At 39.4% G+C, this 14,526-nt stretch overlaps 1 protein-coding gene across 6 annotated transcripts in view; it reads right to left on the bottom strand.

Annotated features, from left to right (window-relative positions):
• Nucleotides 1-5,285, bottom strand: part of TUSC3 (tumor suppressor candidate 3) — a 223,779-nt gene extending 218,494 nt beyond the window's left edge. Inside the window, exon 1 of one of the 6 annotated variants that reach the window (XR_011534289.1) lies at nt 4,741-5,285. Coding sequence is in view for 2 of the 6 variants with exons in the window: in XM_070598600.1 (XP_070454701.1) it covers nt 4,741-4,878 (138 nt within the window). In the remaining 4 variants the exon portion in view is untranslated. The remainder of the gene's footprint in view (nt 1-4,740) is intronic. The other 5 variants (XR_011534290.1, XM_070598600.1, XM_070598602.1 and 2 more) reach the window with 5 other exon arrangements.
• Between the last annotated feature and the right edge of the window lie 9,241 nt (nt 5,286-14,526).

The raw sequence follows: 14,526 nt of genomic DNA, 5'->3' as shown, positions 1-14,526 counted from the left end.
ATGCTCCAGGAAGGAGTCTGATGGAAAGAAACAATCATGAGACAGCCTGACACACCAAATAAACCCTGGAGACTACTGAGGTAACCAACACTAGTCACAGGCACACAGATCACACAACCAAAGTCACTGAACATTTATGGCTCAAGAGAAAATGCAAAGGGAAATGTGGCAAAAGTTGGTGAATCTGTGACTCAGCTTACAGGTTTCGGTTCTTCCACGTTCTCTGTGTCTTCCATGTTGAACAAAACACACATATGGGACTGAACATGCTGATGATGTATGTATGTAGCGGAAAATATCCTGAAACGTTCTTTCTTGACAAAGTTACTATCTCTTACTGAGGGAGACAATTCTTTATGAGTTTCTACATAATTTGGCAGCCAAAGCACTGACCCACTTTGTTCTGGACCATCTTTTCAAGGATGTTTGCATAGCACACAGACTTGGAAGACACTGTCCCTTCTAGGAAAAAGAACAGGTTTATTTACTTTCCAATTTAATACAGATAATGTCTCCCTCGAGGGCAAAGGACAAACAAGCTTGCAGCCCATTATAAGAGATTTGAGTTCCCTAAGCTCAAGGTTCCTCTCCTGCTACAAAATTCACATTTGCAGGAATCATCTAGCCTGCAGCATCAGCACAAATCCTGATATTCTGGCAATTCTAGTGCTCTGGGTAATAAACTGTCCACGTGTGACCCAGGAATCCCATGCCTGCTGCCATCATCCATGAAATGCAGCAGGCTAAGCCTTCATAGTTCTTGACAAGCAATTTTGGCCAATCGAAATAAGACTTGTCATTTCCAATCACTCTTCCATGAGTTACTGAACACAAAATCTAACCTAGACGAAACTGCCTGACATCTGCATAATCTGCATATACCTGCATATATATGCATATTCATACCAATGCGTAAATACGATGCATTTCTTAAAGTTGTGCTTATATGTTTGCAAACTTTTTCTTCCACTTAACATCTTTGCTTAAAGGTAAAATCCATTGCTTACCTCCATCCTCTCCCTTCTTTATCATTTGTTAAGATAGTAAAGTCTCTATTTCATGACTATACTACTAAAAAATAACTAGATATATACATTTCAGTGTAAAATGTGCTTAAAAACATTAATGACATAAAGAAGTTATGTCAGAGGCAATTGAAGTATTTCATTTAATTTAGGAAATGACATTACTCCTCTCAAAAAGAGCTTTTTTTATGAGCTGCTTTATTTTTCATCTTGCATATTCATTGTTACCCACCTATCATAGCCTATTAGCTAATCGTTTTCTCTGCAGGAAGGATAAATTTTTATAGCTGCTTTTGATGATGGCAAAGTCAATAGGTCTACTGGAATCATTACAGAATTTGAGCTCTTTTTATATTATCAGAAGAGGTCACTGTAGACTAAAACAATTCTAAATGAAGCTGATTAACTGGTAAGTGTTAATGATGTAAGAAATAGAGAAAGTATCAAAATAGAGGAAACCAATGATGCAATAGAAATGCAAATGACAGACTACTACGAAGCTAAAGTCTCCCCCAATTTCATATCACTTAACATGAGTGAGGATTCAAAAATTAGTTTTTAATGACTGTTTTCAACGTAATTAAGAAAAGTTGACTATAAAAATCTCCAGTCAATATTCTTTGCCTGTTCATTTAACTACTTCTCTTGACTACATTCTTTACTAGAGAATATAACAAAACTTTTTTTTTTTTTTTTTTGAGGAAGACTGGCCCTGAGCTAACATCCATGCCCATCTTCCTCTACTTTATACATGGGACGCAGGCCACAGCATGGCTTGACAAGTGGTGCCATGTCCACACCTGAATCCAAACTGGCAAACCCTGGGTTGCGGAGGCAGAACTTGGGAACTTAACCACTGCACCACTGGGCCAGCCCCTAAGAAAACTATTTTTTAATAAATGAAAATGTCTTCACACAGAAACAATTATACGCATATATATGTAGACACACACTCACATAAACACAAATCCATGAATACTATTAATCCTTCCTGACGCAAAAACCTCCTGCTGGGAAGTTCTCAAACAACGTTAAGAGTTCAGAATTCTCAGTGTTTCATAATAAAATAAGTAATAGACAATTTATTACAAACCACACAATTTACTATTACAAAGTCAGTTTACTTGGCAAAAAATGCATTTGAAAAAAAATTTCTCTCATTTTAGGAGCTCATCATCCTGTCTCACGCTTTCATTTAAATGAGCAACACGTAACAATAGCCACCAATTATTGCATTTGTTATGTTCTAGGCATTGCACTTAGCACGTTATATATGTGGTCTTATTTAATCCCAAAGACAACCCTGAAATGTAGGTATTATATCTGTATTTTAAAACAAAGAAACTAAAATTCAGGAAAGTTAAGTGGTTTGCCTGATGTCATACAGTGAGATAGGGGCTGATTTGTAATTGGACCATCTGTCTGCCTCAAAAACCTATGGTGGGGGCTGGCCCCGTGGCCAAGTGGTTAAGTTTGCGCGCTCTGCTGCAGGCGGTCCAGTGTTTTGCTGGTTCAAATCCTGGGCGCAGACATGGCACCGCTCATCAAACCACGCTGAGGCAGCGTCCCACATGCCACAACTAGAAGGACCCACAACGAAGAATATACAACTATGTACCGGGGAGCTTTGGGGATAAAAAGGAAAAAAATAAAACCTTTAAAAAAAAAAAACCTATGGTGGTAACTATTACTGTCATAACTATAACTTCCTCAAAAACAACTAATGTCCTTTCTTTATTCTAGGCTCAACTTTAGGCTTCAATTTGGTTTCCCCAGAATGAAGGTAGACACTGTTGATGCCAATCAACTACTATGGTACTCATGTCTGTAGTATTTTATTGTAGTAAATTAAGTTCCAACTGCTATACTCTCTGGTCCAATGGTGTCAAATCTTACACTGGGCATCAGGTTCTCAATTCAGCAAAGAAGAAACCACATATGGCAAAACAACCCTGGAATACCCCTAGAAAAGTACCACATTGGTGACCAACCACTTACAACATTTCCAATAAAGAATGCTTTTTTCCCAGTATTAAAAGAGATGAGTTTTTGAACTGAGTACCATGTACAGAACTAGCCTACATTTCAGAGAGATGCATGCTCATTCTGTAAAGTATTAAAACATCAACTATTTTTTATTTTGCTCTTCTTTTCTTTACATAAAATATGTGTGTTCTACAATACCACCACATATTAGTATTAGGCTCTCCTGTTTAAGAGAAATAAACATACCCTTTCTTAATCTTCAAAAATTTTCTCCCTAATTCTTCGTTTCTAAAATACCTCTTATAATTTAATGGAAACAGAAGATATCATAATTTATATTTAATTATACTACGTTAACAAATATTTTCACATGTTAAAATAGTCTTACAATTGGAGATGCTAAGATGCTTTGACACTTTTTAGACTTCTTTTTAGATTTTTTCTTTCAATTGAAAGTTACTATAGTCATAGCAACCTTTCTAAGAGATAAAACATCAGAATTTCCAAGGAGTTTCATATCATTTTTGTATTGCCCTCTGCTCTGGTAATCCATACAAAAATTCTACTTTTTAACCTCCTCCCTTTCTCAAGAAAAACCATGGAATGTAACTCTTAGTATACTAAGTGCAAGAAAATTTATCTTTAATTTCTATTTGTAAATACAAATACAGTTTTAATTTAACAGTGGTTCTTCTCTAACCCTCTTACCAGAACTCCACTACGAATTTTCGATGGCCCATTTTCATGTTAAAATTAAAAAGCTAAAGGGAAGAAGTTAATACTGAGTTCAAAGTTGTTTCAGGCAAAGAGTAAAGAGAAAGAAAATCAAAATTATTTTGCATGTGAGGCTGTTTTTTCACTCTCTCTACCCAGCTATCAAGAAAGCTGAGGCAATATTTTATACCCAAAGTAGATTTTGAGCCACGTGTGTGCATAATTTCACCAGGAAAAATGAACTTGAATTATATAAAGAGAATGCTCTTACTAACATGACATACAACTAGAAACCTTACTCATATTTCCAAAATTGATTTTTTTTGCTGATCCTTCACAAATAACTCTACAACTACTTTAAATAGTCACTTCAACCCTCGCCCTCATCAAAGTTATTCAGAGAACGAAGATTGAAATCAGGTGATCCGAACTTCACGACTAAACTTGCATAACTTAGACAATGTGATATTACTGTCACATTATACAGAGTTCAACATAATGAAAACCAACCACGCAGCTTTAAAAATGTATAATTAAGAATATCGAATAACTTAAAACACATTCTCAATATGCTGTTGCCTCTTGAAAAGGACATCGAAGGGAGCAGAGTAATGAACTTAAAGGACAAATAATTCCCGTAGGTTTGCAAATACTCCTAAAGGGTATTTTCCCACCTAACACACCCCTTTTAGTGACTCGAGGTCCCGAAGGTCTGCCTCCAACTAAGGGTCAAAAGCGCCCCGGCTGTGAAGGATGTGAGGGGCTGAGGCGCAGAGCCAGGGGGATGCTTCCTTATTTTCTGAGAAAGCAAGCGGTTAACCCCACATCCGAGACTTGGGGGCCCAAAGGACTCATCCAAAAGCCTCCCACCAGCTCGGATCCCGCCCCGAGGCCGCCATCGCCCACGCCCGACACACCGGCTGCCTAGCAACGCGGTACGGCTGCCTAGCAACAAGGCCCGCCCAGACCCGCCCCAGCCCGCCCCGGTCTCAGGGGTCGAGGGGGTTGGTTTCACCTCCTTTTTCTTCTGTCCTCCCCCAAGTTGGATGCAGAGGAGCAGCAGGAGAAGGAGAAAGGGAAAGCTCCCGGTGGGCAGGTACCGCAGCCGCCGCCCTGCCTGCCTCCGGCGTGAAGGAGCGCCCCTGGCACCCATCGCCGCAGGGCAGTGTCTCCTCCACGCTCGGTAACCGTGCGCGCCCAGCTCCTACCGGCGCCCTACACCTGCCAGGCCAGCCGCCGGGAGCCCCCTGCCCGTGCCCTCGTGGCTGCCTGCGGCTTCGCCGGGGAGCCGGGCGGCCGCCGAGTCCGCGGTGGAGGAAACTGACGGCGCATCCGGGTCACCGGGAGAGGGGACCTGGAAAGCCCGGGATCGGGCAGGAAGTGGGCGTGGCGAGGGAGCCGGCCTCCGCGCGCGCCGCGTGCGCTCCCGCGGAGCGCTGCGGAGCCCCGCGCTGCGCAGGGCGGCGTTCAATGGCCCGCGGGCCTGACCCCGACGCTGCTGCGATCGCTACTGCGATCGCTGCTGCTGAAACCGATGCCTACTAGTCCCCCGGAATCTGCGAGAGGCCGGGTCGTCCAGCGCTTTACCTGGAGCCGCGGGCAGGCCTGAGTGCCTTCTTGGATGTTGGAGGAGAGCTTTAAGGAATTAGGAAAGACCCTCTAGCCAAGGCAGTCTCCGTTCCCATTGGGACATTTTTAGGGCACAGCTGTGGCTTACATACTGAGCCCTCTGAAGCCCCCTACAATAATCTAGAGCCCGCTGGATGCATAGAAGCTGTCCACACTTCACAGCTGTTTCTTGCAGCCTCAACTGAGGGTCCCGAGGAGCCAGCTTACGCATCACTTCATTCATTCATCACCTCGTTCATTCAGCATTCATGGAGCGCCACAGTGCAAAGCACTATACTAGACATTTTGAATGCAAAAACGAATAGGACTTAATTCAATTCCTGCTCTCTGAACGTTTTAAGAACAGCAGACTGTTGATTGAATGTTTGATAGGGGCCAAGTACTGCTTTAGTGCTTCTTATGTACCCTTTTATTCCTCTACTTCAGAATTTTTTCACTTAATGGTGTCATGCACACCTTTGATAGTCAGATAAGCCTATTGACCTGGTTTTAAATTAATCATTCTAAATGCTTTGTTGACGAAAATAATCCATAGCCAATCTATAAATGAAAATTTGGGTGAGTTTATTCTGAGCTGAAATCTGAGGACCATGGCCCGGGGCCTTTCCTCCCAAAGGAAGAAAGGGCACCAAAGAAGTGAGGTGTACAGAGTGGTTATATACCCCCAAGCAGGACGTTTCACATATGATTGAAATGTCCCTCCCACAATAGTCACAAGATTGCCCTGTCAGCATGGCGCTTGATGGACACAGCAGGTAGTGGCTCTGCTATCTCAGAGGGCGTAGCAGGAGGCAAGTCTATTGTCTGGAGCTGGGCGGCCACAGGTGAGTGAGAGCGCAGCAATCAGTTTCTAGCCTAAGGAAAGATGCTTAATCTTTAAGGAGATGCCAACATTGGGAGGGGGAGGAAAGTTGCACCTTTATCTCAAGGGCCTTTGTTCTTGCCATAGGGAATATCTAAAGCAGATATACAATGCATGTTCAACAGCCACGGTCAGGCCCTTTTGGAAAGACAAGATCAGGCCGAATTAGGTTTATACCAAATGGCTTCCTCATAGTCTCCAATATATCCTATTGCTTGCCATTTTTATTTGCCAGCTTAAATTAAATACATAGCATTACAAAAGAATCAATTACGATTAAACGCCATTATCAAAATTAAAACAATTCACCTTCTTTCACCTGTGGTCAACAAACGTTTGTATTTTGGGAATACTGGAAAGCAATGTAGATATGAGAACCAATGTATAAACATTCAGACTTCACAGTGTGATTATGTTGACCAAGAGCACAGAATTGTGAGATACTGGCAAACTACATGTCATGAGGGGTGTAGATAAATTCTGCAATCACAAGCAATCTAATAGCATATCTAAGGCAGTTCTAATAAATACAGTGATTTTGAAGTAGTGATAATAAGCAATAATCAAAATATCTGCTATGACTGTACTGTGCAATTATCTGTAGTTTCTAAAGGAAACAAAGCCATACATACTGCTAATACTAGTGTGGTTTGTTGTAGGTTGTAGCCTGCCTTCAGAATAAAAGAAAATAAGATTTTCATGAGAGATAATAGAAATAAGGTGATTTTTTTTTCAATTCAAGATTCACAGATGCCGTGAAATTTCATGGACGCCAGATTAAGAACTCCTGCTACACAGCAACCGTATCAGATAAGCCTTATTCTAACAATTTTCCAACAAAGAAATTAAGGCCAGAAGATCTAACTCAAAGTCACATAGCTAGAAAAGGGTGGAGCAGAAATTAGACTTTGGCAGCCTAGCTCCATAGCCATTCTTATATGCTATACTATGCTGCCTTTTTTTAAAGGAATTTACAAATAAATCTTCTCTATCTTGCAAGCTTTTGATTTTCCACTATTATGTAAGCATTTTTGCCCATGGTAGTTATCACTCGCAAAAGACTAGCTCCTTGATTTTTCCTTGATACTTGTAAAAGTGGCCTCCACTTTGTCTATTTGGAGACAGAGTAAATTTATGGACTATATCAGCTAAACATCTACATCAAGATATACTCAACATAACCAAAATCCATCATCTGCCCCTTTCTCTCCCAAATTGGTCTTAATTTGTTTATTGTAGTGAATGGTACCACCATTCTCCTAATTACCAATTTTCAGAACCTCAGAGCTGCCTTCCATTTTCCCTGTTCTCTCCAACCAGGCTGCCATCTATATTCGGTTTCCAAGTTCCTCTGCCTCCACAGTGTCTTAAGAATGTCTTCCTCTTCTCATTTTGTAACTGGCATTCATTAGAAAGATATTAAACATCATTATTAGTCTGTCCTCCTTCCATTGTTTACAATCTTACCATCCTCCTCTACCAGCCTAATCCAAGATTTCTTAATCCTGCCTCTTGTATTATATTCTTGGTAAAGCAGCCAGAGTGATCCTTTCCCTACCTAAATTAATGCAAGGTATTTTCTCTGTCCTCAGCATAAAAAGCGAACTCCTTTGCATGCCCTCAGGACCCTACATTACTTTGCAGCTGGCTACCTTTCCAAATTGATTTCCTACTCTCCTGTTTTCTCGCTCTGTTCCAGCTAGGCTAGCTTGTTTGTTTTCCTTAACTATGTCAAGCAGACACTGCCTCTGGCCTTCACAGTGCTGTTCTAATTGGTGAAACCCTTTTCACATAGTTAAATATTCACATGGCATACTTAACCGTTTTGTTCAGTTCCCGGCCCACATCTCCCAAAATGTCATTCCTTCATCTCTTAGACCACACTGCTAACAAAATTAACTTCTTACCCTTCACTCACACCCCTTAACTTTTTTATAGCACCTGATGAATAAACGAAAGTGATGGGGGCCAGCCCCAGTGGCCTAGTCATTAAGGTTGGTGCACTGTGCTTCAGCAGCCCAGGTTCCACTCCTGGGCATGGAGCTATACAGCTCTGTTAGCAGCCATGTTGTGCCAGAGGCCCATATACTAGAAGAAAAAGTAGAGGAGAATTGGCACAGTTTAGCTCAGGGCAATCTTCCTCAGCAAAAATAAGTGCATAAATAAATAAATGCAGTAGGCTATATTGGAGTATATGAGGAAAGCACCTAGTTTAAAACTAATTCAACTTGACTTTGTTTTCCAGAAAAGCCTGACGTGGCCTGTTGAGCATGCGTTGTACATCTGCTTTAAACATTCACAGTGTCCCAAAGCCAAGAATAATGCCCCTAAAGGTAGAGATATTCTCAACAACATAAAACAAAAACCCAATAAAAAAAATGGGCAGAGCATGTGGACAGACATTTTTCCAAAGAAGATATACAGATGGCCAACAGGCACATAAAAAGATGTTCAATGTCACTAATCATTAAGGAAACGCAAATCAAAACTACAATGAGATATCACCTTAAACCTGTTAGAATGGCTATAATTACCAAAGCAAAAAATAGCAATTGTTGGAGAGGATATGGAGAAAAGAGAACCATCATAAACTGCTGGTGGGAATGCAAACTAGTGCAGCCACTACAGAAAACAGTATGGAGATTTCTCAAAAAATTAAAAATAGAATACAATATGGCCCAGCTATCCCACTACTGGGCATTTATCCAAAGAACTTGAAATCAACAATTCAAAGAGACTTACGCACCCCTGTGTTCATTGCAGAATTATCCACAATAGCCAAGACATGGAAGTAATGCAAGTGCCCAAGCGTCCTTCAACTGATGAATTGATAAAGAAGAGTTGGGGTGTGTGTGTGTGTGTGTGTGTATATATATATGTATGTATATGTATATTTGTATATGTGTATACACACACACACATATACACAATGGAATATTACTCAGCCATAACAAAGAAAAAATTACCCCATTTGCAACAACATGGATGGACATTGAGGGTATCATGTTAAGTGAGATAACCCAGACAGAGAAAGACAAACACCATATGATTTTCGCTCATACGTAGAAAATAAACAAACACATGGACAAAGAGAACAGATTACTGGTTACCAGAGGGGAAAGGGGTGGGGAGTGGGCTTAAGGGGTAAAGGGACACATATATATGGTGATGGACAAATAATAATGTATGACTGAAATTTAACAATGTTGTAAACTATTATGACCTCAATTTAAAAAAAATAGAGATATTGCCTCCCCTATATCAGCATTTCTTTAAGGACAAGCACTTCTTTCCAGAAACTAAGGATTAATTACTGACCTGCTTTAACTCGTCTTGTGACCGCTGACCTGCTGACCACCAACTTGCTGTGCTCACATTGTGACCACGGATTGCTGTGCTAGCAAAGCATCTCATGACAGTAGTAAAAGGGATATTCCTGTTGTATGTGATGTGCGCTCTTTGTTCCAAGACGGTTTATAACCACTGTGTACCCCCTGCTTCTTCAGAGAGCTTCCTTCCTTGGTGGAAAAGTTCTCCTGAGCTATAGTCCTCAAATTGGCTCGTAATAAACTCACTCCAATTTTGATTTATAGATTGGTTATGGATTATTTGCATTGACACATCTATCACTACCTGATATTACACTACTGTATTCGTTTATTTCTAGTCTCCCCATTAGGATGTGAACTCTGTGAGACAAGGGCTTTGTATCCATACTGTCTAGAATAATCTCTGTTTTATATTTTTTATAGTATCCATCACTAACTGACATTATGCTTTTGTATTCATTTATATGTCTTTCCTCATTAGAATGTGAAATCCAGGAAAGTGAGGGCTTTATTTTCTTCATTTCTGAGTCCACACTACACAGAATAGTGCATTCATTGAATGAATGGATGAGTCCAACTATTCTCTGTTTATTCTTCAAAGTACCACACTAATCACGTCACTGTCCTTAGTCCACAGACTTTCATTAGCTCTTCACTGGGTTCAAAAGGAGTTCAAAACTCCTTTTTTTCCACTGGGTTCAAAACTCTTGATAATGGCTCAGAGCCAAATCAAGTCTTCTATCCTTGCTCCAACACAGCAGCCTTCAAAATGGAGTGTGTGCCAAGGACTACATGAACAAATGGTTTTAAGAGAATTAATTTTCAAAATCTCAACTATCGTGCATATTTTCCTAAAATTGATGGACTTGGAAAAAATGCCTCAGGTGAAGGCTGACGTTTACACGTTCTCCTTGCCCATCTTTCTTAGGACAATTGCCTTTTCTCTCTTTGCAAGAGAAAGATTTCTTTCCCACCCATCCTGAGTGGTGTGTTAAGGTGTGCTGCCCCAACAGGGGTTTTTATTTATTTATTTATTTATTTAATTTTTTTGTTGAGGAAGATTAGCCCTGAGCTAACTGCTGCCTGTCCTCCTCTTTTTGTTGAGGAAGACTGGCCCTGAGCTAACATCCATGCCCATCTTCCTCTATTTTATAAGTGGGATGCCTACCACAGCATGGCTTTTGCCAAGCGATGCCATGTACGCACCCGGGATCTGAACCGGTGAACCCCCGGGCCACCAAGAATCAGAATGTGAGAACTTAACCACTGCGCCACTGGCCGCTTCCAACAGGGGGTTTTAAAAACTCCAGGGCAGCAAACAAAAGGACACTTCTAAGAATTTGTATAGGTGTTGAAACAGTGAGTGATTCTAATGATCTAGCAAAAATCCTTTTGCTAATCAAAGGTTTCCAATTTTTTGCTTTCAACAATATCGAAGGAGGAAATAAGCCAGTTGTCAGATATAGATCATTTTTTAAAAATTGGGGGGATAGAATGCTATGTAATTTTTGGCACATTACTCAAAAGGAGTTCAAAGAATTGAGTGATACTGTGATAACAGATTCATTTTATTCCACTCTACTTATCATGAAGACAGTTTGTCGGCACTTAACGTAAATGAAAATTAAAAATAAGAACAAAGTGATGCTGAATATTATCTCATTCTAGCAATAATTAATATTTATCCACAGATACACAATCTAATTTTTTTAAACCTCGCTTATATCTATAAGTAATGTTTCTCAATACAATTTTTCTTTTCATGTTTATTACTATTTTCTCAAATTCATTATAAATGTTATTTTAATCAACTGGGTACTACTAATAACTAATGACAACTCAGTGCAAAAGATAAATTTTAATATAGCCTTATGGTCACAGAAGTTTACTTAAATCAAATTTCAATTTATGCAACTCTTTTTTTGCAGAAAAGAATGACTTTCAAGCATAAAAAATCAATAAAACGCTTTCAACCATAACAATATGTGTATTAGGATAAAATTCTATGAGATTATACTGCCAGTGGGAGACTGAATTGGTTCAACCGCCTTGAAAAACAATTTGGCACTATCTACTAATGCTGGATACACCTCCCCATGACCCAAGAGGTCCATATAAACATATAGTCACCAAATGACATGCACAGATTTGTATAGCAGCTTTATTCATAACAGCCCAAACCTGGAAAGAGACCAAATATCCATAACAGTAAAACAGATAAATGCTTTGTGATATTGTTATACTATATATCAATAAAAATGAACTAATGACATCTATACATAATTTGAAGGAATTTAACAACATAAGGATCCAGACATAAAATGAATGCATTGAGGTTTGTGGAAATAAATGAAGACCAACCAAATGAGAACAGGCAAAGACTGTTTATTCAGAGCTTGCTAAGGGGGTCAGCTACCATCGCTTGAGTTTGGGCAGAGACTCAAAGGCAGGCAGAGGAGTGGGAAAGACTAATAGTGCGAAAAGGGCAGGCTTCAAGTGTGCTCTGATTGGAGGCTGTTGGCATGGGGGAAGCTGTAGGTGGGCCAACTAGAAGGAGGGCATCTTATGTGATTGCCTAGAGGTGCATATTTAGCTTTCTCTAGTTGGCCCTAAGTTGGAAGCAGGGACAAAAATGGGGGAAGCTGTCAGTTATTAATCAAGTCCTTACCATTTGGGGCCAATTGTTACAGAAGTAATTGTGTGGCTTCCTGGATTGTTACTAAAGATAGTAATCTGAGTTCCTACTATCCAATTTATAGCGCTGGCTTAACAGGTTATGAGAGATAAGTGGTTGGTTTCCTGGGTAGGTTAGTGCAGGTTTTTGGATCAGAGCTCTATTTTTACATATGATCTGGCCATTGTTGGATAGTACATTGAGCATCTCAGGTTAAAAGTCAAGACAGGGGAAGAGAGCCCAAGAGACGGCCCTGGGGTGCTAGAAACAGTCTACAATCTATTTCTTGATCTGAGCGCTGGTTATAACATGAGTATGTATTCTTTGTGAAATGCTTTTGAGCCATAAACTTATGATTTATGTACATATGCTATACTTCAACATACAATTTACTTTTTAATAAAGAATTTCATAAAAAGTATAAAATTCTATTGCCCCTTGGAGGCAATAGAATAGAAATACAGGTTCAGGAGGATAAAAAGGTAATATAAAATGTTCAATGGTTAAAAAACAAGAGCTCCTTGTTTGCTAGTTTGTTTTGTATTGGATAATGATGGCCATCATTTGCATTCCTTTGGAAATATTTAAAAGAATGCTGTGACAGTTTTTTGTGTGTGTGAGGAAGATTGGCCCTGAGCTAACATCTGTTGCCGATCTTCCTCTTTTTGCTTGAGGAAGATTGTGGCTGAGTTAACTTCTGTGCCAACCTTCCTCTATTTCATGTGGGATGCCACTACAGCATGGCTTGATGAGCTGTGCTAGGTCCATGCCCGGGATCCAAACCTGTGAACCCCAGGCCACCAAAGCAAAGCTTACGAACTTAACTACTACACCACCAGGCCAGGCCCCAGTTTTATTTTTTAAATGTCAATATTTATAACTTGTTGGAATTTTATTGTTTACAACTATTTAGACTTATGATGAAAAATTTTAGACGTTTACTTTAAAATGCACAGAGGGATATCTACTCTTTCATACTCTTTTAGTGAGATGTTATCAGAGCATTTCGTAGACCACACTCTGCACATTCCTGTCTCTGTCACTGTTGCATCCTTGTGGAATGAACTTCTCTACCTTCCTTACCCTTCAAAATCTTGCCCATCCTTCAGCACACAACTCAAATATCACCTCCTTTGTGAGTCCTGATTCCTAGCCAAACGTATTCAATGGCTCCTCTATACTTCCATATACATTTGTTTGTAAGTTGCTTATTTGATATGGATGTCAGAGAACCTAAGATATGAGCCATAAGTATCTAAAGACAAAAAATATTTATAGGTAATCTTGTCAAAACACCCTGCAATAAACAATAATGATGACTAGGTACTTAATTTTTCTTTCAAAAATAAGTCATCTTTTCAAAGATGATTTGAAAGGATATTAAAACTTCTTTGTGACAAAAAATGAACTGCTAATCTAGGCATAAAATAATGTGGTGATTTTACAGAAAAAGATCAAAGTTATAATTTTACTCCTTTTGTACATCATTCTGGAAACAATATATAGTAAAGGATTTGTTAGTATACCTTCCTACATATGTATTTAGTTATTCACATATGGAGAATGCATAAATCTGTAAATTAAGGCTTTTAACTATAGATTTAAAATATAACCTATCAGTATATTAAATAAAATAATGTATATATCATAATAAATATACCATATTGGTAAACTATAATTTTCTTAATAAACAAAAAACTTGCATGCATTATTTTGTATACATATTTGTATAACTCTGTTATCAGAGTGCCTAGAATAGTCAACCATTTATATTAATTACCATCTTTAACCAAAGTAACCATTTGTCTTTTCTCCAGACACAAGAGAAAACGAGAAGACAGAAAAGCAAGAACTATTTAGCTATCTTTTCTCCATGAACACTAATTTCTTATTTTATAAGAAGGTGGAAAAGTAAATATTTATATGGATATATACACATAAACTCAAAGGCGTTTGCGTATTTTGCTCAGGTGATGAGAGGGTTGGAAGTTTCAGCCCCACCCGCTCACCTCTGGGGGAAGGGACAGAGCCTGGAAGTTGGATTAGTTGCCAACGGCCAATGATTTAATCAGTCATGCCTATGTAATGAAACCTCCGTAAAAACTCAAAAGAACTGAGATCAGAGAGCTTCTGGGGTGGTGAACACGTGGAGATTCCAAGAGAATGGCAAGTTTGGAGAGGGCATGGAAATTCTGCGCCCCTTTCCTCATGTATTGCCCTATGCATCTCCTCCATTTGGCAGTTCCTGAGTTATATCTTTATAATAAACTGGTAAGCTATTGAGTCAAGTGTTTCTTTGAGTTCTGT

Source organism: Equus przewalskii, chromosome 28 (assembly GCF_037783145.1).
Source record: "Equus przewalskii isolate Varuska chromosome 28, EquPr2, whole genome shotgun sequence".
Lineage (NCBI taxonomy): Eukaryota > Metazoa > Chordata > Mammalia > Perissodactyla > Equidae > Equus > Equus przewalskii.
The sequence above is the reverse complement of the archived record's forward strand: the minus strand, read 5'-3'. Positions and strand labels throughout refer to the sequence as shown.